This window comes from Monodelphis domestica, chromosome 5 (assembly GCF_027887165.1).
Source record: "Monodelphis domestica isolate mMonDom1 chromosome 5, mMonDom1.pri, whole genome shotgun sequence".
NCBI classification, from domain to species: Eukaryota; Metazoa; Chordata; class Mammalia; order Didelphimorphia; family Didelphidae; genus Monodelphis; species Monodelphis domestica.
This window is the reverse complement of record NC_077231.1, coordinates 18151678-18173555: the sequence shown is the minus strand read 5'-3', so window position 1 is coordinate 18173555 and position 21878 is coordinate 18151678. Positions and strand designations below refer to the sequence as shown.

General features: G+C 39.3%; 1 protein-coding gene across 2 annotated transcripts in view; it reads right to left on the bottom strand.

Annotated features, from left to right (window-relative positions):
• Positions 1–18912, bottom strand: part of PPM1H (protein phosphatase, Mg2+/Mn2+ dependent 1H) — a 345181-nt gene extending 326269 nt beyond the window's left edge. The window contains exon 1 of one of the 2 annotated variants that reach the window (XM_056797680.1): positions 17807–18912. In XM_056797680.1, coding sequence (XP_056653658.1) covers positions 17807–18066 — 260 coding nt within the window. In that variant the 5' untranslated portion in view covers positions 18067–18912. The remainder of the gene's footprint in view (positions 1–17806) is intronic. The other variant, XM_016425600.2, reaches the window with a different exon arrangement.
• Between the last annotated feature and the right edge of the window lie 2966 nt (positions 18913–21878).

Sequence of the window (21878 nt, the reverse complement as noted above, 5' to 3'; positions counted from 1 at the left end):
GGAGGGGAAAAAACATGATTCATGTAGCTATGGAAAAATATTCTAAATTAACTAATTAAACAAATAAACTTAAAAAAATTTTGGTACTCTATTGATTCCAAGAGTGGTAAGTGTTAGGCAATTGAAATTAAATTACTTTCCCAGAGTCACACAGCTAGGGATGAGACTCAGGTCAAATTTGAACCCAGGACTATCCCATAGTTCATTTACCATGCTAATTTCAATTCTGGAAGGAAATTTTTAAAAATAAAAATGAGGCTATTTTTTAAAAGAGTACACAACTATCTAGGAACATTATTCAGAGATCAGCATTCAAGAGTTTTTGTTTGAAATAATTAACTGAATTAATTATTAAGGATAATAGTACCCTTAATAATCAGTAAGTTGAGAAGAGGGGAGAATTTGGGCAAGAGAGATGTTTTATTTTGCATATATTATGTCACCTTTGGAAAATCTGGTTCAAAATTTCCAGTAGATAGTAATATGGGACCCATATCTGTAAGCTCCTTGAGAGAAAGTACTGTTTTCACCTTTTGTCCCCCATTTCCAGTATATAGCACAGTATCTAGCATATAGCAGGAGATTAATAAATATTTATTGGCTGGCTATGACCAAGGAATCATGTGTATTGAGATGAAAGTGGGGGAATTCCCCATCCAAATGCTTCTTAAACATAACAGAAAGCTTTATGAATAACTTTAAAGCTCAGTATTGGGGCCATAATCATATAACTGATGTAAAAAGTTATTTACAGGATCTTATATTCAACTTGGTTACCTACCTCCTCCCCTCTACACATTGTTTTGTTTTGTTTTGAATCTTTTTTTAATGCCATTTCATGATTTAAGTCATCAAATGTTGGATCTTTTAATTTATTTTGTAAGAGTTTTATCAATGGCTCATTTTTTTTTTTAAGAAGACAAATATATGTGTGGGAAGAGGTGGGGAAATATGCAGTGCCTGGCACATAGTAGGAGTTTAACAAATGCCTGTTGGTATAACCCTGTGACTCCAGAAGACAGAAAACCCTTTGGCATTGGCACCTTCCTTGAAACTTAAAAGAGTTTCCCAGAAAACTAAGAAAAAAGTTGAGTGACTTGCTTAGAGTCACACAGTCTAGTATGTGTTAGACAAAGGACTTTAAAGTCAGGTCTTCCTGACTCCACGTCTTGCTTTCGGTTCATGCAATATACCACAATGCCTTTTTAATATCAGTTGTACATAAAGCAAATTTCCTACAGTTTCATTTTTTAAAATTAAGAATATTTTCCTAAAATTTCTCAAAATAGAAAAACTTCAACCTATAAGGTTGTTGCTTCTGCCTCCCCAAAATATGACCACATTGCTAGAAAATGAAAACATTCTATTTCAGCTAATCTTCCTCCCAGGTAGATTATTCATCTTTATTCGCAATGTGTTGTCCAAAATCCTGGCTAATACTTGATCCCAACTTCCTACTGAAGGGATAACAGACTTCTAAAACCACATTTAAATGTTCTTAATCGCCAGGTAGGAAATCCTGGAAGTCTAGAAGATAAAATACTGCCCAAGGTCACAATGTCCCTTGCAAATAACGTTCTCAGCATGAGTGTAATTAAACCACTGCTAATGGAAATCTCTTTCAACATGAAAAATATTTAGTATTTTTCACTGATGTAAAAGACCCATTGGGCTTGGAACTAAATAGGTTAACGGAAAGCCAACATGCACATTTTAATCTAAGAAAGAAAAATACACACACACAGATGGTAGCAAAATGTATCAGAAAGGCCAAATGGTATACAACGGGGGCAGAAGGGCAAAGACAAATCACAAGATGTCCAAATCTGAAGACTCCAGGTGTGCAATGCTCAAGGCAGTCCAATGGGAAAACCATCCCACCAGTCATTCAGGACATTCCATCAGTATTGCCTGAGAGCTTAGCCTTTTTCAGCAGCCAGCTAGCTCACAATGCTGACTTAATATTGAAGTGGCCGGTCTGACCCCATCCTATACTTGTGAATCTAATTAAACTTAAATACAGGAACTTTAGATTTACCCCAATTATACTTCCTCCTCCCACATGGAATACCTCCAGCCAACTAGTACCCAAAGTGGTATGAAGGTTACCAAAGGGGAGTGCTCCATGCAATCTCCTCACTCCAGGATGTTTTCTACAGCGAGGGAAACTGATGGCAAAGGTCATCCAGTCTAGCTCCTTGTCTGTAAACTAGCCTAGATTTCTGGGCTCTTTTCTTTTTCTTTTGAACTGATTCAATTTGTTTATTTATTTATTGAAAAAAATTGAGTTTACTTATTGAATTAATTCATTTAGAATATTTTTCCATGGTTCTACAAATCATGTTCTCTCCCTCCCCTCCTCCTACCCTCCTCTGTAGCCAACAAGCAATTCCACTGGGTTTTACATGTGTCATTGATCAAGACATATTTCCATATTATCAACATTTGTACTAGGGTGATCCCTTAGAGTCTACATCCCCAATCATATCCCCATCGACCCTTGTGATCAATTATATGTTTTTCTTCTGTGTTTCTACTCCCACAGTTCTTTCTCTGGATGCGGAGAGCATCTTTCCCACAAGTTCTGGGCTCTTTTCAAACCACCAATAAGAGATTCTCATCCACAAGCATTTGTGATTGGTTCTTCAAAATCTAAACTACAACCGGCAGCAATTCAATAGCTCATTTCCTTTATTTCTTATAAAAGCTTCCAGTTAAGAGTTCTCACTCTTATTATCCCCACCCCCACATCCTTTTATGATTCATTCATGGTCATGAAGCTATAAAAATGCATTGCCTATTGGGCATGTATTTCCTTTGTTCTTCCAGATGTGTATTCTAAACCTAACCTGATTGTCTTTTTTTTTTTATTTTTAAGCCTGAAGTATATATGTAACTCCACGGTAGTCTGATTAAATGTAGAAACCTAATTATACCATATGTTTCTAATCATTTTCCATATCAATGAAGACATTTTTCTTCACTCTATTTTATCATATGGGGAGACATTAAGCTATATAGAAATGCCATTTCTCTTTATAATTCCATTATCTATTTGTAATGCCCTTTCAGGAAATTGAGATCATAATGAGCTATTCTGACCTTCCCAACTTAGCAAAAAATGGATTTCTGCTATTTGCACATGTCCCTGAGCTAATAAGGCAGCCAAGTCAAGAGGGTTCCATTAGGTCTGCCATCTTTATGTGCAGCAATGATGGATGCCATACTCAAAAGCAATGAAATATAGCTATACAACCAGCTTGAGGATCATTTAAATATATTGGTATGTTCGTGTGTGTACTTGATGTAATATTTAAAAAAAGGAAGAAGGGACATTAGAATTCAGAATTAGAATACTCCTCAGAAATCATCCAATTCAAAATCATCTTACAGATGAGAAAACTGAGTAAGAGGGAGGTTAGGTGACTCACCCTGACAGTAACAGGTCTAGGATTCAAACTGTGACTCCATAATAAATGCTCTTTTCACTGTGTATCATGCTGTGTCCCTTCTATAAAATGCTCTCCAGTGCTTCATGCACGATTTTCAGCCTCCTGGTGCTAAATACATTCTGTCAAACAATTCAACAGCTTTTAAAGTTTGAGTTAAAGTCTCATTAATTTAAATTGGATCTTGACTGCCTGTTTCCTTGACTCCCATTTAAAAAAAAAATCAATTCAATTTCTGATCATTCAGATATAGAGACCAGTCTGTTAATTTTTTAAGAGAAAAAAATTAAATGTACTCAAGAACACTATTTTTAAGTATTTTGCAAAGGAGACTTAACAGAACTGATTTGGATTCATTAAAATGAATTGAGGGGAACCTGGGAAGGGGAACAGAGGCAAGGGAGCCAAGAAAAAACACAACTCAAACATTACAAGAAAAAAGTCCTCAAATACTGAAAAGTCAGCAGGGGAAACTGAAGGAGGAAAGTGAAAGAAGCCACCAAGGGTAATTCTTATAGAAATAAAACTGAGCCACCAGTCTGAGTTGCAACATTTTATACCACTCATAAATTACATGCTCATACAAAGCCACATTCATAGTTGAGAGGGGCAACCATGCCCTAGTTTTCCAAATGTCAACCCCAATTTTTAGATAGGGAATTTTGATGTTCATCTCCTGATGTTGTCTGGTCCGTCTCCTACTAGTACCCAGAAGCTCCCTGACCAGACCAAACCCAGGACAGGAAGGGTGACTGTACAGAAGGAGCAATGAGTACATTTCAATACTCCAAAACTCATAGAGCCAGAGGAAGAACCGAGAAAGAGTTAAGTTTAGAAACCTAAGGGCAAAGGCAAAGAACATGCTTCTCTGCAATGTCCTGGGGGGTGACAGACCCCAGAGCCACCAAGGCAGATAGGAGTCCAAGAGAAAGGGATAAATAAAGATCTAAAGATCTAAAGACTCTTGCCCCTTAGAGTATTCCTGCAGTAACATCCCAAATGGTCATCCTCACATCTTGGAAACAAGAGATCCTGTCCAGCCTTGACAGTCTGAGAAAACAGAGAACAGATGGTAGGTGCAGGGAGAGGGGCACCATTGAGCAAAGAGACTAACAGAATGAAGGAAGGTTTTAGCAAGAACATCATGCAAAAAAAGTAACAGCAATTGATAAAGTTTAATTGACTAGGGAGGAGAAATGAACAAAGATATGGGGGGGGGGAGGGAAGAAAGTCTTTTAAGCCAAGGGTTCTTAACCTGGGATTTATGAATTATTTGTATGTGTATTGGCTAGTTTTTAAATTTAATTTAATTTTTTATTATAATGCAAAAATTTTTTAATTTATTTTTATTATAATGCAAAAAACTTCCAAATTGGTCACTGTTGTAAGAGTGCACTCATTCAAAACCAATACTTCAAAATAAAACCATAAATACGCTGGTGTGAAAGAGTATGCTTTGATCCACAATCAACCAACTCTAATGGTTCTTTCTCTGGAGTCATGAACTATTTAAAAATATTTTGATAGGGGGCAGCTGGGTAGCTCAGTGGATTGAGAGCCAGGCCCAGAGACAGGAGGTCCTAGGTTCAAATCTGGTCTCAGACACTTACCAGCTGTGTGACCCTGGGCAAGTCACTTGACCCCCATTGCCTAGCCCTTACCACTCTTCTGCCTTGGAGCCAATACACAGTATTGACTCCAAGACGGAAGGTAAGGGTTTAAAAAAAAAATTTTTAAAAATTATTAGAAGTCAGTCAATAAACATTCATTAAGCAACTACTATGGTTCAGGAACTGTGCTAATTACTAGGTGTTCTCTCTCTGTCTCTGTCTCTCTCTTTTCTCTCTTCCCCTCTCTCTTTTTTCTCTCTCTCTCCCCTTCTCTCCCTTCTCTCCTCTCTCTCTCTATACAAATATACATATGTATAAATATATATACACAGTATTGACTCCAAGAGGAAAGGTTAAGGGTTTTTAAAAATATATATATTTTGATAACTGTATTTCAATATGATTTATTTTCTTTATAGTCCTATGTATATTCTAGAATGCATTTAAAAGCATTCCAAGAAGGGGTCGACAGGGGGTCCATGATACATAAAAGTTAAAAACCCCAGATCTAAATGAATCTTTACATAAAGGAAGATAAAAATAGTATGACAAGTTCTGTAAGGCTCCCTGAAATGATAAAGCAATCCCAAGAATCTCAAGAATAGTTAGAATGAATAATCAGACAGTTAAAAGAAATAGTAGAGAAATAAAGTCAGAAAATAGAAATCTTAATGAAGAAATCAGAATATTTAGCCAGAGACCACAAAATGTTTAAAAGAAGACAGAAACACTCATTGAATAGTAGATTCCTTGGGGGTGGGGGGAGGGGAGAAAAGAGAACACCAGAGTTGGAATGCAAAAATGCAGGGTGTGAAAGAAAAAAAAAACAGACTGGAATTAAAAAACAAAACAATAGATTGGAAGAACAAAATAGCTCTAGAAACCGATGTTGAACTTAATGATAGGATAAGATAATTCAAGATAAGTCGTCCAGAAAAAGATCATGAAAAAGAAAAACTTAATATTATGCTTCAATAAATCCTATTTTTTCACTGTTTTTCACAGTGTAGAAATAGTACAAGCAGATCAGAAAGGGAGGTCAGCTTGATATAGTGCAAAGAATGATGGGTTTGGAGTCAACAGCTATCTAGATTTGAAACCTGATCATAAAAGTACTAATATCAGTAGGCTCCCTTAAAACACAGGGCAGGTCCAAACGCATCCTCCTTCCCTCCTTTGAAAGAGATTAACTGTTCCTCAAAAGAAACAAAGCTATCCTAGGGAATTTGGGTCTTATAAAATGAAAAGGCTCGATTTGGCGACATCGGAGTTCCTTTCCATTCTTAAAAAATCTCTGATCCTCTAAGTACAGCTCACAAGAATCCACAAATTGGCAACAGAAAGGAACATGATGTTTAATTCACCAAGAAACACTTTAATCAAATCTCAAAGCTACAACAAAGGAAAAAAAAATTACAGTCAGGTTAAAAAAAACAACAACAACAAACCTTCAAATTCCATGGAGAATAAACTGCATACAGTAGGCTTTCTTCTTGTTTAGAAGCAATGAAAAGAAAAATTAGAATGTTTTATTCCAAAGAACCAAGGAGCTGGTTGGCACCTCAAATTCTATACCTTATAAGAAATAACCTAAACATCAAAGATTCTACAGTACTCAACAAACATTTGTCAATTCTGGGAATTCAAAAACAATCCAAAAGAAAGTTCCTGCCCTCAGGAAACTTATATTCTTATATTCCAGTAAGGAAAGATGGTTAGGAAGGATTATTAGGAAAGAGTCTGGATCATAGCTTGGGGATAAATAGAAAGAAAGCTGGCTTGGGTGTTCTCCTTAAAGCAAGGTCCTAGGAGGAGAGTTAGTCAGAAGGAGTAGAAAGGGCTCAGGGTACTTTTGAGACATGAATTCTAGTGCAGATATGGTCTTCCAGGATAAAATGGAGCCTGAGATATGGTAGAGGAGTCCAGATTAGAGTCTAGTGAGAAACAGAGACAAAGTTCATCTGGGACATTCTCCTTAAAACAGAGGTTCTGGAGAGAGTGAATTCAGTAAAAGTAAGAATTTTAATAATTTCCTCAAAAGAACATAAGAGGTAAAACAAGATATCCAACATACAAACTGACCAAAGAGTAGAAAATTAAGAACTTCCAGAAGATACTCAAAACCTTTTCCCTGCTTTTATTTGATACAATCTAAAAATGTTAGCAAAACCTATAAGGAAGTAAAGCCAAAAGGAGTTATAAGTATTTGCTGATAGCATGATGATTTACATATAAAACAGCAGACAACACTCCCCCCCCCAAAACAAACAAACTGAGGCAACAGTTTCAGTAAAGTTGCAGGCTACAAAATAAATCCACAGTATTTGCATACAATACAATACATTTCTATGCAATATAAAATCAACATTTCTATACAATAACAAAATCCAAAAGGCAATATTGGAAAGCAAAATCTCATTTCAAATAACTACAAAATGCACAAAATACTTGCAAATAGATTTGCCAAAAAATCTACTGAAATAATTGTGTGGTTTTGGATGTCTTTATTTTTAATATGATTATGTTTACTGTGGAAACATTCTTGGTGTGAATAATGAATTCCCTGAAGTGGTCCCAAGTATTTGACTTTTTACTATTCAAAGTAAAACATGGTCATCTGTTCCAGTCCAATAGAAATATGAAGTGTGGATTCAAATAATGCAATCTCTTAAGAATCCATCATTCCATTATTCATACAAACCTGGGACCTACCTCTATTCCTACAGTATTTCCTATTTATCATTCCAGACTACATCCATCTTTTTTTTAAAGAGGCAATTGCTTATAATTATGTAATTATTTAATTAATTTAATTACAAAAACATTAATTCTTTTTAACCTCAGGCTATCTACAAATCTGCTAAGTAGGCTAAGACTTCATGAAGGACAACGATAAAAGTCATAAGAGAACACAGGCAAACAGGGACTTTGAATTCATTATGAAGGGGAAGGAGACAACCTGGGATTTCCCCATGTATTGATTACCTGCAGATAAGGACACTCCTTGCCCTCATGAATTCCTCCTTCTGTGGGTTACTTTTTATTTATCCTGTGTGTCTTCCTCATTAAATCAAAAATTCCTCTACTACTACTGGTACATAGTAGGCACTTAAATAAACACTTATTAACTGACTAAATACTAATGAAACACTAGCCACTTCTCTAACACTCAAAAGTCTTAGAGAGTTGCCTAGGGCACTGAGAGAGGCAATGATTTGCCTGGGGAGACAGGTTTGGAATCCAGCTCTCTCCTACCACCTTACTGCCTTTCCTGTCTAGTAAATATCTATATATCCTTCATGTATCTGGGAAACTCAGCCAGAGCAGCATTAACAAAGAAAGCTAATGAACATAAATTATACAAGGACGGAATTAGCTAAACCAGAAAGCCCAAAATAGCCACAATTCATATTACTGAGCACACACTACTTCATAATCCTATTATGATGTACAAGAATTCAAGGACAAGGTTGATCTGCCTTTCTTTTTTCAACTCAGGTTCTCTAACCCCAAATCTGGTCCCCCCCTTTTTTTTACTCTCCCATGCTAAGCTTTTTACAGTGGTCAATACCTGTACCTTCTGTAAGTCGTTCTATCAACATGCATTTATTAATAAGCCCAGCAAAGAAAAATACTCGATAATGGTGTTTTTAGGTACTATTGAATCCAGCCAAAAATATTTTAAGTTTATCACTTAACCAGAACTAGTATCACATTATCATGTCAAATGTAATTATACAGTTCTTTCAATTCTAACCTTAGTTTTAAAATAAAGATTCTTCTAGAGAATGAATTCACCTGACTCATTACATGTTAAGTAGCAAGTGAGTTTTAAATTCTTGTTGATATAAATAACTCCCTCCCACTTACTATGAAGAATTATTAAAAAAAAAAAAAGGAGCATCTACTATTTTTCCTTTTCATTATTTGGGGCTTTTGGGAAACTCAGTCATGTGAAAAACGAGTTAAGAAAATTCAATTAACTGGGATGGTCTTTCCAGGCTCTCAGCATACGAGGAATGAGACTACAGAAAGAAATAATGGATGGTACAAACTTGGGCTTTCTAAAGTAAAACAGGAAAAAATTGTGCCTTCTTTGTTAACTACTCCTTATTTATGATATATATGGCTTTCTTGATATAGATTTGTTTGTATGTCTCTTTCCTTAGATTGTAAACTCCCTGATGGCAGGGATTGTCTTTTGCCACTTTTTGTGTAGAGTGTGTCACATAGTATAGGCTTAATGTTTATTTACAATAATGGTGATGATATCTGTGTAAAGGGGAAGATGTAAATGTGTGATGAATTGAATTGAATGGGATTAGGCACTCTCACTATCAACTAACCCCTCTATACACCTTAGCAAAGTCAATGGCCAATGGCCCACCAGCCAACTTTATCATGCTGAACCTCTCTGAACTTGGCAAGCCTGATTTTAAAGACAAATAGAAGGGATCAGTCATTTAGATCTTCTGTAGTTGGGTAGACCCTATCAGGGTTCACTCTCCAGAATCCAAGGTCAATCTTTTTTTTTTTTTGAAAACTTTATTTAATTAATTTAGAATATTTTTCCATGGTTACATGATTCATATTCTTTCCCTCCCTTCCCCCAACTCCCTCCCATAGCCAACATGCAATTCCAATGGGTTTTACATGTGTCATTGATCAAGACCTATTTCCATATTATTGATATTTGCGCCCGGGTGATCATTTAGAGTCTACATCCCCAATCATATCCCCATTGACCCATGTGATCAAGCAGTTGTTTCTCTTCTGTGTTTCTGCTCCCACAGTTCTTCCTCTGAATGTGGATAGTGTTCTTTCTCATAAGTCCCTCAGAATTGTTCCAGGGTCAATCTTAACATCATGATGAAGCAAGGAGAAGAGCTTTAGTGAAAGTTTCAAGACTCCATTCAATCAAACTGTTACCAGAATGGTCATTGAGATAATGGAAACTCCCAAGACAAGAAGGGAGATTCCATCCTGGAGAGCCTCATTTTAGGAACAAGTCTTAAACACATAATGATAAGGTTCTGAAAATTCAGCTTTTCTTTGGGGACCAGAGCAGTCCCCTAGTTACTGGCATTCCAATCCTTGCAATCTTGCAGCTTTGTGAGAGATCATTAGTTTCTTGTCACTTGAAATTTTCAAACAAAGATAGATGACCATCAGGGACATCATAAATGATATTTACAAGCATAGTATAGGAGTTTGAATTAGACCAGAGACTCAAATTTCTTTCTTTTCTTTGTACAAAACTGTTCTTCCCCATGAGGAATTTTGGCATATCAAATATTTAAGCTCATAATATTATGAAAGAATTGAATGTAAAGTTTTCTTTGGATCAAAGCATCTGTTTTTGTAGAGTATTTTTTTATTTTTAAGTCCCATGCAAGGTGGATTGGGATTAGTTTACATACGTAATGGGCAAATTTAGCTTATTATGTGAATACTATACTTCCCATACAAAATATGATGACTAAATAAAATTTACATTAAATAAAACTACAGGTATTCCTGCCACATCTTGACTTTCCCTAACATGATTTTGGTATATCATGGGTCAGCATAAGAAATTAAATAAGAATTTTGGGGGAGTTTTGTGGAAGCCGTAAACATGTGAAGGCCAGCAAACCACAGAAAAAGTTTAGAAACTCAGAAACATATAAACCAGATGCAGCGTATTATATAATATCAACATATTTTATCTTTTAATACCACAGATATGCACAATGTCTTTCTTAAAGTTAAATGTAAGAACCAGCAGACAACAGGCAAAGGCTAGACATGTAGACATCTTAACATGGACCTAAATATAACCAATGACCAACTACTTAACCCCAATTTTACAATAAGGTACTGTAAACACCCCATAAAAGAAAATAATTCAGATCTCTTTTCTGATATAAAGTGAGGGCCAAAATATATTACTCAGATTTTCCAGACCTTAGGGGAACTTTGAACCCCAACACCCCCAAGTGCAAGGGATGCCTATTATTTTAAGTTTTATTTGCAATATAACATCTAAAACATCTAGCATAACTCATGTTGCAGGATACTCCTTGAAAACCACCCAACTAGACCTGGATCTCTGTAAGTCTCTTCCAGATCTGAAGTTATGATACAAGCCTGCATCTATTTATTATTATTTTGAAACTGAAAATTTCAGCAATAGCTGGATACAAAGTAAAAACAAGGGGGCAGCTGGGCTAATTGAAAGCCAGACCTAGAAATGAGAAGTCTTAGGTTCAAATCTATCTTCAGACACCTCCTAGCTATGTGACCTTGGGCAAGTCACTTAACCCCAATTACCTAGCTCTTACTGCTCTTCTTGATTCTAAGATGGAAGGTAAGGGTTTTTAAAAAGTCAAAAACAGATTTGGCTCTAATAAAAATTACTAAACTGTAAGAAAGACCTTTAAAATCTGGTAGAAGCACTTTAGGCAAGTAGCTGAAGTTCAGACTTCTTTTATAATTCCCAGTTTGAATAAAAATGATTCACTCATTACATGATCTCTTTTGCTAACATTCATGAAGGCTTTGGCAATGCTCAGTTATGTATGTTAAAAACATTCAAATTATCTTTCTTTGTGCAAAAATGAGGTGAGTAACACAGATTAAAATGAGGCACACATTAAATAATATTTCACTTTGTGGTGCTATGGAAACATCTCTGGGGAAGCAGTCATTAAGAGTTGTGAAGACTTTAATCTCTGAAACCCATTTAAATTTATGGAGTTAAAATGGTTTCCCCTATCCATTCTTAATTTATCTATCAGTGATATCCTTGTCACAGTACAAACTGAAGAAAAATAGTTTGAACAAGTAGGTAAGAGGATTCAACACATCTTGGGGAAATAATTAAATTGATAGACCAAGGGAAGTCTACTTGGCTTTGGAGTTAAGAAGACTTTGGTTCAAAACTAGACTGTTATTACTACATGTGATTCTTAGCAAGTCACTTGGTTTCCTTAAGTTCCAACTTCCTCATCTAGAGGGGATAAGCCTCTATGGCCTCTGAGGGCTTTTCAGGTCTCTATGATCTTTTAGGTTCTAAATCAGTAATACAATGATCATATGCTACATGAAAGAGGAAGGAGTGACGGAAGCCTTAGGACCAACCAACTCTCTTCCCTACACATCAAGGTGCAAAGTCTAGAGTCTTCCTTAACTGGAGAGGGGGACACCTCTCAGGAGGAGAGCTGGGGCAGATAATTATTTGTACTTTCTGGTAGACAACTCTTTTCTTGCCTTTTTGCATCCAAGCAACCTAATGGAGTTTGTCAAGTCAAAAGATGGTGCCCATAAGGACTAATTGGAGTCTCATCCTCTTAACACACTGATGTAAAATTCTATAGCCAGTCAATTAAGTATTTCTTGAACTTAGAAATTCTGATCAATGCAATGATTAACTATGATTCTAGGGGAACAATGTCTCCCATTCCAGAATCAGTGATAGACCTAAAATAAAGAAGATATGAGAGAGAGACAGAGAGAGAGAGAGAGAGAGAGAGACAGAGAGAGAGAGAGAGAGAGACAGAGAGAGAGAGAGAGACAGAGAGAGAGACAGAGAGAGAGACAGAGAGAGAGATTTTTGATTATGATCAATGCAGGAAGGTTTTGCCTGATTGCATATTTGTTGCAGGAGTTTTTTCTTTCCCCTCTCCCAATGGGACATAATGGCTAGGTTAGCGGGAGAGAAAATAATTTTTTGTTCATTAAAAACAACAGAATTTAATTTTTAAAAATCAATACAAAAGCACCAAAACAAGTATTTTAAATGCCTACAATGTGCCAGATACTATACTAGATGATATATGATATATATGCATATATATACGTATATATATATTTATATACACACACACAAATATACTACTCTAGATGATAGAGATTCAAAGACAGTGCCTTCCTTCAAGGAGTTTATGTTTTCTGAGGGGAAAAAAACGCATATAAGTAAAGACAACTGGAATTCCTGGTGTCTGTCTGAATTCAGCGTCTGATTCGAGATCCTTAGTCCAGCTGAATGCATGCATCTGAGTAAGCAGCAATGACTAAGAGGCCATCTGATGCAATATCACCACTTTAAAGAATAAACCTATCATCTGATGCTTCTATTTTCACCAAGTTATTCTTCCAGCCAAATAGCAAGTACAGAACTTTATAGAGGATAAGCCAAGGACCCTATGTATGTGGCTGATAAGAGAGGAAAAAATAACTTTCAAGGCAGACTTCCAGTAAAGAGCTGGTTTCAGAAAGTCAATAGGATAAGGAAGGTGGGATGGATTTAATTTCTTTTGAGTTAAGAATTATCATTTATGTCCTTGTCTTTATGTCCTTAAAATTATAGAATTCTTTTTCAAAACTGAGATTTGGCTTTATGTGTACTAGGAAATAGTAAATGCATTCTAGTAATTCAAAAGATAATTAAAAAATCCAAAAGATTAATTGTTCTGCTGTGTATACAACTGCAGGATAAACATTTAGCTCTAACACTGCCTTCATCTCAGAGGATGAAAGACAAGGGTACAAAAAAAAGAGGTTAAGAGAGGTATGAAGGACGGCCAAAAGTATGGAACATCAATAACCCAGCACACACCAAATCAATAAGACAGGTAGCCATTTCCTGTACTGTTAAATTCAGGGGTTGGTTTAGTTCCAAGGCTGTCCTTGGATTTGTACTTAATTCTAGGACACATCTAGAAAGAAAGAACAAAGAGAAATGGGATGGGGGGGGCAGTTTAGTGGCTCAGTAGGTAGAAATTCTGGCCTGGAGACAGGAGCTACTAGGTTCAAATTGGACCTCAGACACTTCCCAGGTGTGTGACCCTGGGCAAGTCACTTAACTCCCATTGCCTAACAGTAAGGGTAGAAATAAAATGTTTGTTTTTTTGCTAAGCCCACAAGTGACATTCCTTTGAAGTATGAGCTTTATGGTTTGCAAAGTGCTTTTACAAAAAAATTCTCATTTGATCTTCATAATAAACCTAAACCTCATTTTTATAAGTGAAGAAGCTGAGTCCAACAAAGGTTATGTGACTTGCCCAGGGTCACAGAGCCAGTAAACGTCTGAGGCTGCATTTGAACTCAGGTCTTCCTAACTCCAAGTCCAGCCCCTTTATCCACTATTCCACTTCCAACTACCTGCCTCTAAATGAAATATTAAAACCTGCAGTAATCTGAAAAGTCACCAAGAATGTCATGATCTCTTCTGCTAAGAGGAAGAGGAGAAAGTGGGAAGTCTGAAGAAGAAGAAAAGGTTTAGGTTGACTATGACATGAAGAAGGCCATGAGGTCAATTAGGGCAGGCTCCTAAGACTGCCTTGTGGAGGAAAGGTCCAGTTAAAATGAGAGAATATAAATGTGAAGTTGATTCACTCAACCCAGATCTGAGAACTCCTCCCATACAACTAGATGGTGGGTAGGATTCAGGGTGAGGAGTTTGCCCAAGTATGAGAAGTGATCAATCTAATAATCCATTATCACAGGTTTATCAAGGGTCTACTGTGTGCCAGCCACTGTGCTAGATGCTGAGGACACAAGAAGAAATGGCAAGATGAAAGCTACGACATTTCTAGGGGTGGCTAAAAGAAGCATCAAGGTACAATCATGGGAGTTAAGGAAATCAATGAACTAGGAAACCTGGGGTTCAAGGGGGTATCATCTCATCTGCTGAAATCTTCTATAGGGAAGGGATGGGAGTAGAGAGAAAAACTGTGAACAAGACTCTATAAGAAGGAAGGGAGAAGGTCTGTTAGAAGATAACAGAAATAGAGGGTTCTCCTATGTTCAGAACCCTAACCCAGTTTTGGGGTAGAGAGAGTTCTGTTTTGGATATATTGATGTTGAGATGCTTAAGATGCAATAAAGGTCCAATAGGCAGTTGGTGACTCAGAACCATCACAAGGAAAGGACTGATGATAGAAAGAGAGAGAGAGGGATGGATGGATGGATGGATGGATGGATGGATGGATAGACAGATAGATAGATTAAAAGATTTATATAAAATAACTAAACCCATGGGAACTGATGAGATCACTGAGATCTCTGTGTGCGCTGAGGGGCATATAGAGGGAAAGAGGTCTAAACAAGAGTCATGAGTTATATACATAGCTAAGGAATGGGGCATGGATGAAGAGAATCAAGAGGGTAGCATCATGAAAACCCAGAGAAGAAACATATCCAGGAGGAAAAGGTAATCAACAATGTCAAATGCTCCCAAGAAGTCAAAAAGGATGAAGGCTGAGAAAATATTATTGGATTTATCTGTAAAGTGATTGCTACTGGCCTTTTAAGAGAGCAGTTTCAGTTGAATTACGAGGGTCAGATTGCTAACGGTTGAAATAAATAAAAGCAATAAATATAGACTTTTAAAAAAGGGAATTTGGCTATGAAATAGCTGTTTGGTTTCAGTGGACAATTTAAGGGGATGGTAGCATCAAGTGAAGACTTCTTTCATCTCTCAGGGCCCCACACCTTAGGGTATCTAAATGAGAAGTAACAGTAGTAACTAGCGTTCATATAGCCATTATTGCATCCAAGACACATGAAAAACCTGTAAATAGTTATTCCCACTTTAGAGATGAATAAATTAAGGCTCCAAGAGATTATGAGTTGTCACAGTTAATAAGCGTAAGATTTGGGAATATTTTAGGTCCTTCCTGACTATAAGTCTAGCACTCTTTCATTTGGGTTAATACTCAGGTTTTTTTCTATTTTGTTGTTGTTGAGTTGCTTTTCAGTTGTTTTCCATTCTTCTTGATGCGTTTTGAGTTTTTCTTGGCAAAGATACTGGGGTGGTTTTGCCATTTCCTTCTCTAGCTTATTTTACAGATGAGGAAACTGAGGCAAACAGGATTACATGACTTGACCCTGGGCTAAAATGAGATCAGATTTGAGTGCAGTCTTCCTGACTCCAGGCTGGGCACTTTATCCAATGAGCTACTTAGCTGCCCAGATTTTTTGATTGCTCTGAAATAAAATGATTCAAGTAACATTTTTTTATCTTATTCTCTTATTAAATGCCTTTTAAATGTTTTGCTCCACCTGGAAATTCGCTTTTTCTTTTTATTAGTAGCAATAACACAAATGAATAACACTGACACTTTAAGGTTTTCAAAATAACTTCCTTACCACTATTAGGATTAATTAAGCCCTAGGGCTAATGAGGATGGTAAATTTCTCATTTTACACATAAATAAAAATGAAGTTAAGAGACTTATGGCCAAGATAAGACAAGTTCTATAAGATTACAATAGAGAGTCACACTCTGTAAGGCCAGAGTCCTTTCTACGACTAGGCTGGGTTTCCAATCCTTTTTAAAACCATCCCTTAGCCCTGTCCCACCCAAATCCCACCATATTCTACCTTGATTTTTCTCTTTCAAAAATCTAAGAAATTAAAATCTGTCTTCAGGTGACAGAGACCCTTTACTATCTGCACTTGGGAAAAGAGGCAATTTATTATCAGGGTGGCTGGAAAACTGTATAACATGGCACTGATCTGTCTTCCTGGTTGGATTTGAGGGAAGAGCAATGGGGATGGAGCTTAAAGGAGGAAGGGGCCTAGGTGGTCACACTGCTTGGCCATCCCCCTCCACTTCCAGTTCCATTCATCCTAGCTTATTGGAGGGGGAGGAGGGAAGTTCAAGGCAGCCTCCAGAAAAGTCAGCTGGCACTGGCATCCCATGAGCTGATTGGCTCTTCCAAGCCCCAATCAGAGAATGTGCCAGCCAAGCATCGTGTCAGAGGGATAGGGGTTAAGGGTTAGGGGGCCGGGGGAGAGCTAATGCGATGGCCTGCTAAGGCAGGAGGCCCGGGAGCCAGTTGAAGTCTCACAGGCTGTACAAGTTCTAATGCCAGCCTCTGGCACCCGCACTTGGCGTTACCGACTCCTGAACCTCCTGTCTCCTTCATTCCACCTTCCAAATCTCCCAGCTCCAGAGTATCGGGGACCAGAGGTACAAACAATATGTAGGGGCTGGCATCCAAAGTGTCAAAACGGCTTCATGAACAAAGTGGGGGAAAGAGTGAAAACATTAAATAGCTCCATCACTAGATCTCTCTCTCCTTAATCCCCGTCGGGAAAGGCAAATCCCACCATTCATATCCCGAGCCAGTAATCCCCCCTCCCCCACCAAGCTTTCCACCGCCAGGCATTAAAAACGGAATGGCCAAGGGGCTAGAATCACATACTTGAAATTAACTTCTCCCCTCTCCCTATGCTGCGCAAGGAAAGCGGTCCTGACATCTGCCAACAGTCACAGAGGGAGGAAAAGTACAGCAACTCTCCCAGCTCGAAGGTGCGCGATCTTCCCGACTGGCATCCGCAGGCTCCCACCTCCCAGATGAGGACACCCGCAGCAGCCCACGGCGGAGGCAAGAAACTGAAGACAGGATGCACTACCCCCCCTTCCCTTCTTCCTAACTTCAACAGTCGTTTGCTCCCCGCTTTGGCCCCAAGAACAATTCCCTTCACTTCACAGCCTCAATTACCATTCCAAACCCAGATCCTTCCTCCTGGTCCAGCTGTTGCCTCCCACCCCATCATTTTCAGGGATGGAGACGCAGCGTCCTTGGAGGAAAGAGAAGAAGAGGAGGGGAATGATCAGCTTGATCAAGGAGGCCTGAGGCATGGCAGCCCCACACACAGTTTAGGAGGAGGGGAAGGAGGGGATACCGGGGGGTAAGTTTTAAGGGGGGAGGGGGCAGGTGATGCGCCTCTCGGCGCGGCGGCGGCTGCACTCACTCTGCGTAGCCCGTGGTCCAGGGCAGCCTCTTGGTCTCCTTGAGGATGAGGATGGGGCGGGAGATGTGGTCAGCGCTGCATTCGACTTCGTCCTGAGACAGCCCCAGAAACTCCGGCCGTCCGTAGGGGAAGCGCAAGGGCAGGTCGGAGCCGGCGCCCCCGCTGCCACCGGCGCAGCCTCCGCTGTGCTCCAAGCCCGAGCCACCAGCCATGATGCCGCCCATGAAATTGGCCACCGCAGATTTCACGCGAGTGAGCATGTTACTGCTCCCGCGGCCGGCTGCGGGGAGAGCGGCGGCGGCGGCGGCAGCAGCAGCAGCAGCAGCAGCAGGAGGAGGAGGAGTGGGAGGAGGAGGAGAGGGAGAGGGGGGGCCACGAGCATGCAGCCTGGGACGGAGGCGACGATTGCGCCGACCCAAAAGGAAAAAGAAAGGGGGAAGCCAGGCAACCTTAGCCTAGCCGGGGACTGCAAGCACGGGCTCGGGGCTATTTGTTGCTATTGAAGAAGGAGCGGGGAAAGAGGCCGAGCCCCAGCCACGGGCTCCCGGGGGCAGCGCAGCCGCCGCCGCCGCCACCTCCTGGTCCACTTCCGCAATGGAGCTACTTGGAGCGAGGCTGGGAACCGGCTGAAGCTGGGGGGAGGGGGTCAGGAGCGGTGGCGGCAGGTTCTCTTCCCTCCGCCCCCTTCTCTCTCTTCCTCCGGGCGCGGAACTAAACCCACAGGCTGAGCCTAAGGAGCTGCTACTGCTGCTGCTGCTCCGGCCCGGCTCCCGCCGCCCTCCCAGTCATGTGATGATCAGGCTGGAAGGGCTTGGGCAGCTGCTGGGCCGGTTGCACAAGTCCTTTGCCTAGTGAGGGGAACCAGAGGTCGGGACCAGGTAGATACCCCTTTCCCCTCGCCCTCTCTCCCTCCCCAGACCACACTGTGGCAATCCCACCCGAACTCCTGCAGGGGTTGAGAAAGGAGAGAGAACTTCAGGTGCACCGAGGGGAAGAAAGCACAGGTGGGAATGAAATTCCCCAGCGCCTGCCAAAGTGAGCAGTGGAATGCGTGGAGGAGAGGGTTGGCAATGAGGAAATGCCTGGGGAATTCAGGAAGCTTCTCAGAACGGGGGCCGGAGGGTGCGGGGAAGAGGGAAGAACCAAAAAAAAACACCCATCCCTAACTAGTGACACAAGAACCACTGAAGATTTCCTCCCAGGCCACCCTAGAATAAGATTCCCCTTCTCCATTCCCATCCCGTTCATCTCTTTCCCCAAAGAAAAACCACGTTTAAAACTCAGCCATCTCAGACCAGGAAGAGAAAAGGAGATAGGAAAATTAAAATCCAAAACCAAGCTATGCAATCACGTCTCGTGATTCTTACTTGTTTAACAGAGTAGTGCTGCACTTGTCTAATAAAACCTCCAGGCAGAGTACAAAGGGCTTTTAAAGAGTGGGAATATTTAATTTGGGGACGTTCCATAGTGGTTCAGTCTTAATTGCTCTGTTTAGCTTTTTTAACCCTTACTTTCTGTCTTAGATATCGGTTCCAAGGTAGAAGAGTGGTAAGGGCTGGACAATGGGGGTTAAGTGACTTGCCCAGGGTTCATCCAGCTAGGAAGTGTCCCAGGTCAAATTTGAACCCAAGACCTCCCATGGCCTGGCTTTCTATCCACTGAACCACCTAACTGCCCCAATGGCACAATTCTTAAAATTAAAACACAATCCACTGACGAAAGGGTATGCTTTCATCAATAAAATTCCCAAGTAAAATGATAGGATGGTTGTATATTCTCCCCTGCAATTTAACAAGCATTTTAAGTGTTCCATTTTAGATAACAAACCCCTAAACAAAAACTACCAGCTTACATTTTTGTTTCCCTTTTTTTCAAAATTCTGAACTTAAAAAACAATAAAGTGTCTCCAGAGTAGAAAGGAAAAAAAAAGATTATATATGAAGTTGCAAACTGGCTTTATTTCCAGCAAGCAAATAAATGTATTGGATATGTTTCCTGTTTTAAAGTTATATTTTAAAGTAGCTCACCCTTATATGTGGCAAGCATTATGCTAGTTGTTTTAGAATTATTCCTTAATTTTACAAATGAGGAAACTGAGGCAGACAAACAGACTTGCCTAGGGTCACAAGGTAAGTAACCAAGGGCAGATTTGAACTCAAGTTTTGCTTACTCTAGACTAAGGCCTGGATCCTCTGAGCCATATACCTGTATTTTAGGGGAGGGGACAAAGAAGGAACCTCCCTCTGAAAGGGCAAGGACGAATTGGAGATTAAAATAATGGTAGAATTGTGGAGTCCCTCCCATTTCTTTTTATAGGCTCCTCTGGTTCTCTCCTGGTTTTTATTCTTCAATTTTCCACTGACCCTTTCCCTGACACTGAAGTCCTGAGAACAAATGATTATTCAATCTGCAATGTCGCGTGCAATGTTAGTATAGCTAAAGACTGGATTCAGCAAAAATTCCATCTTTGCCCTTACCACTGAATTCCAGCCTGATACTATGGTTCATAAAGCACAGTAAATGCCATGGTGGAGTCCTTTTTTTAAACCTAAAACCTTTCCACTTCATGGTCTCTTGCATGCAATAGGCCCTTAGCTTTGCTGCAGTTGAGTTTGTTAAAAATTTGCCAAGTGCTTTTAAATTGGGAATCCAAGTAAATCATCTTTTCCTGAATTCTAACTTTGTGTGACTGTAGAAATGCTCCTAGGGTAACAATTTCACTTGTTAACACCAAGTGATTTCTCTGATACTTCAATGACATATAGATGCATATATGCTCCTATTAGAGCTAGAAAAGACCCAATGGATCATCCAATTCAACAGTGATTTACAGATGAGCAAACTGAAGCCAAGAAAGATTATGGGACTTGCCAGGGTCACACAGGTAAGTGACAGTCAGGATTCAAACCTAGATCCTTTGACTTTATGTAATTATATATTAGAACCCTTCTGTCCCTAGAATTATGGAATCCTTTTATAGTAAACTTCTCTGGGGTCCTTTGTTGACTAATCCCCAATGGAAAAGCTTCCCTGTGATTTGCAAACAAGTCACCATCTAAAAAATGCTTGCTCAATTGGATTGGATAGGCAAGAAATAAATTAACCATGTGTTAGGCACTGAGATAGATGTTGAATAAAACAAATGAAATTTCCTGCTGTCAAGGAACTTACATTTGATTGGAGTAAACAACAAATATACATATAAATGTATTAAAAGTAATAAACATGATGCCCTTTGGAGGAGGGAGTTGCTAGCAGCTGTGGGGCATTAGGAAAAGCCTCACTTAGGAAGGAGTTGATGTTTGAGCTGAGTTCTGAATTTTTTTAATTCTAAGAGGAAGAGGGAGTACATTCCAAGCATGCAGAGACAGCTCCTACGAAGGCGAGGAGATGGGATAGATTGTAACAGAAATATTTGTTGTGGTTCAGTTGTGTCCAACTCTTTGTGACCCTATTTGGGATTTGCTTGGCAAAGACTGGTGTGGTTTGCCATTTCCTTCTCCAGCCCATTTTACAGATGAGGAAACAGAGGCAAAATGAGTTAAGTGATTCACTCAGGGTCACATTGCTAATAAGTATCTGAGGTTGTATTTGAACTCAAGTCTTCCTGACTCCAGGCTCTGGGTTCTATCCATTTTGCCACCTAGCTAGCTGCCCCTATAGAAATGTAGAATTGTAATATTTAAAGTTAAATATTTAATTTTGAAGTTATGATAAATATTTTAAATCTAATAGAAATGTAGTAGACTTAGAATATTTAACATACTCAGATTCAGTAACATTAAACCCAGTAATTAAAATTTCTTTTAAAAATATTAGGCTGATCCTTAATAAAAAGATTATGTGCCCATTAAAAGGCCTGGAGATAGGAAGACTACTCTTCCTAAGTTCAAATCTGGTCTCAGGCAATTACTATCTGTGTGACCTTGGCCAAGTCACTTAACTCTTTGCCTCAGTTTCTACATCTGTTAAAAGAGCTAGTGAAGGAAATGGCAAACCATTGTAGTATCTTTTTCAAGAAAAGTCCAAATGAGATCATGAAGAGTTGGACATAACTGAAAAATCACTGAAC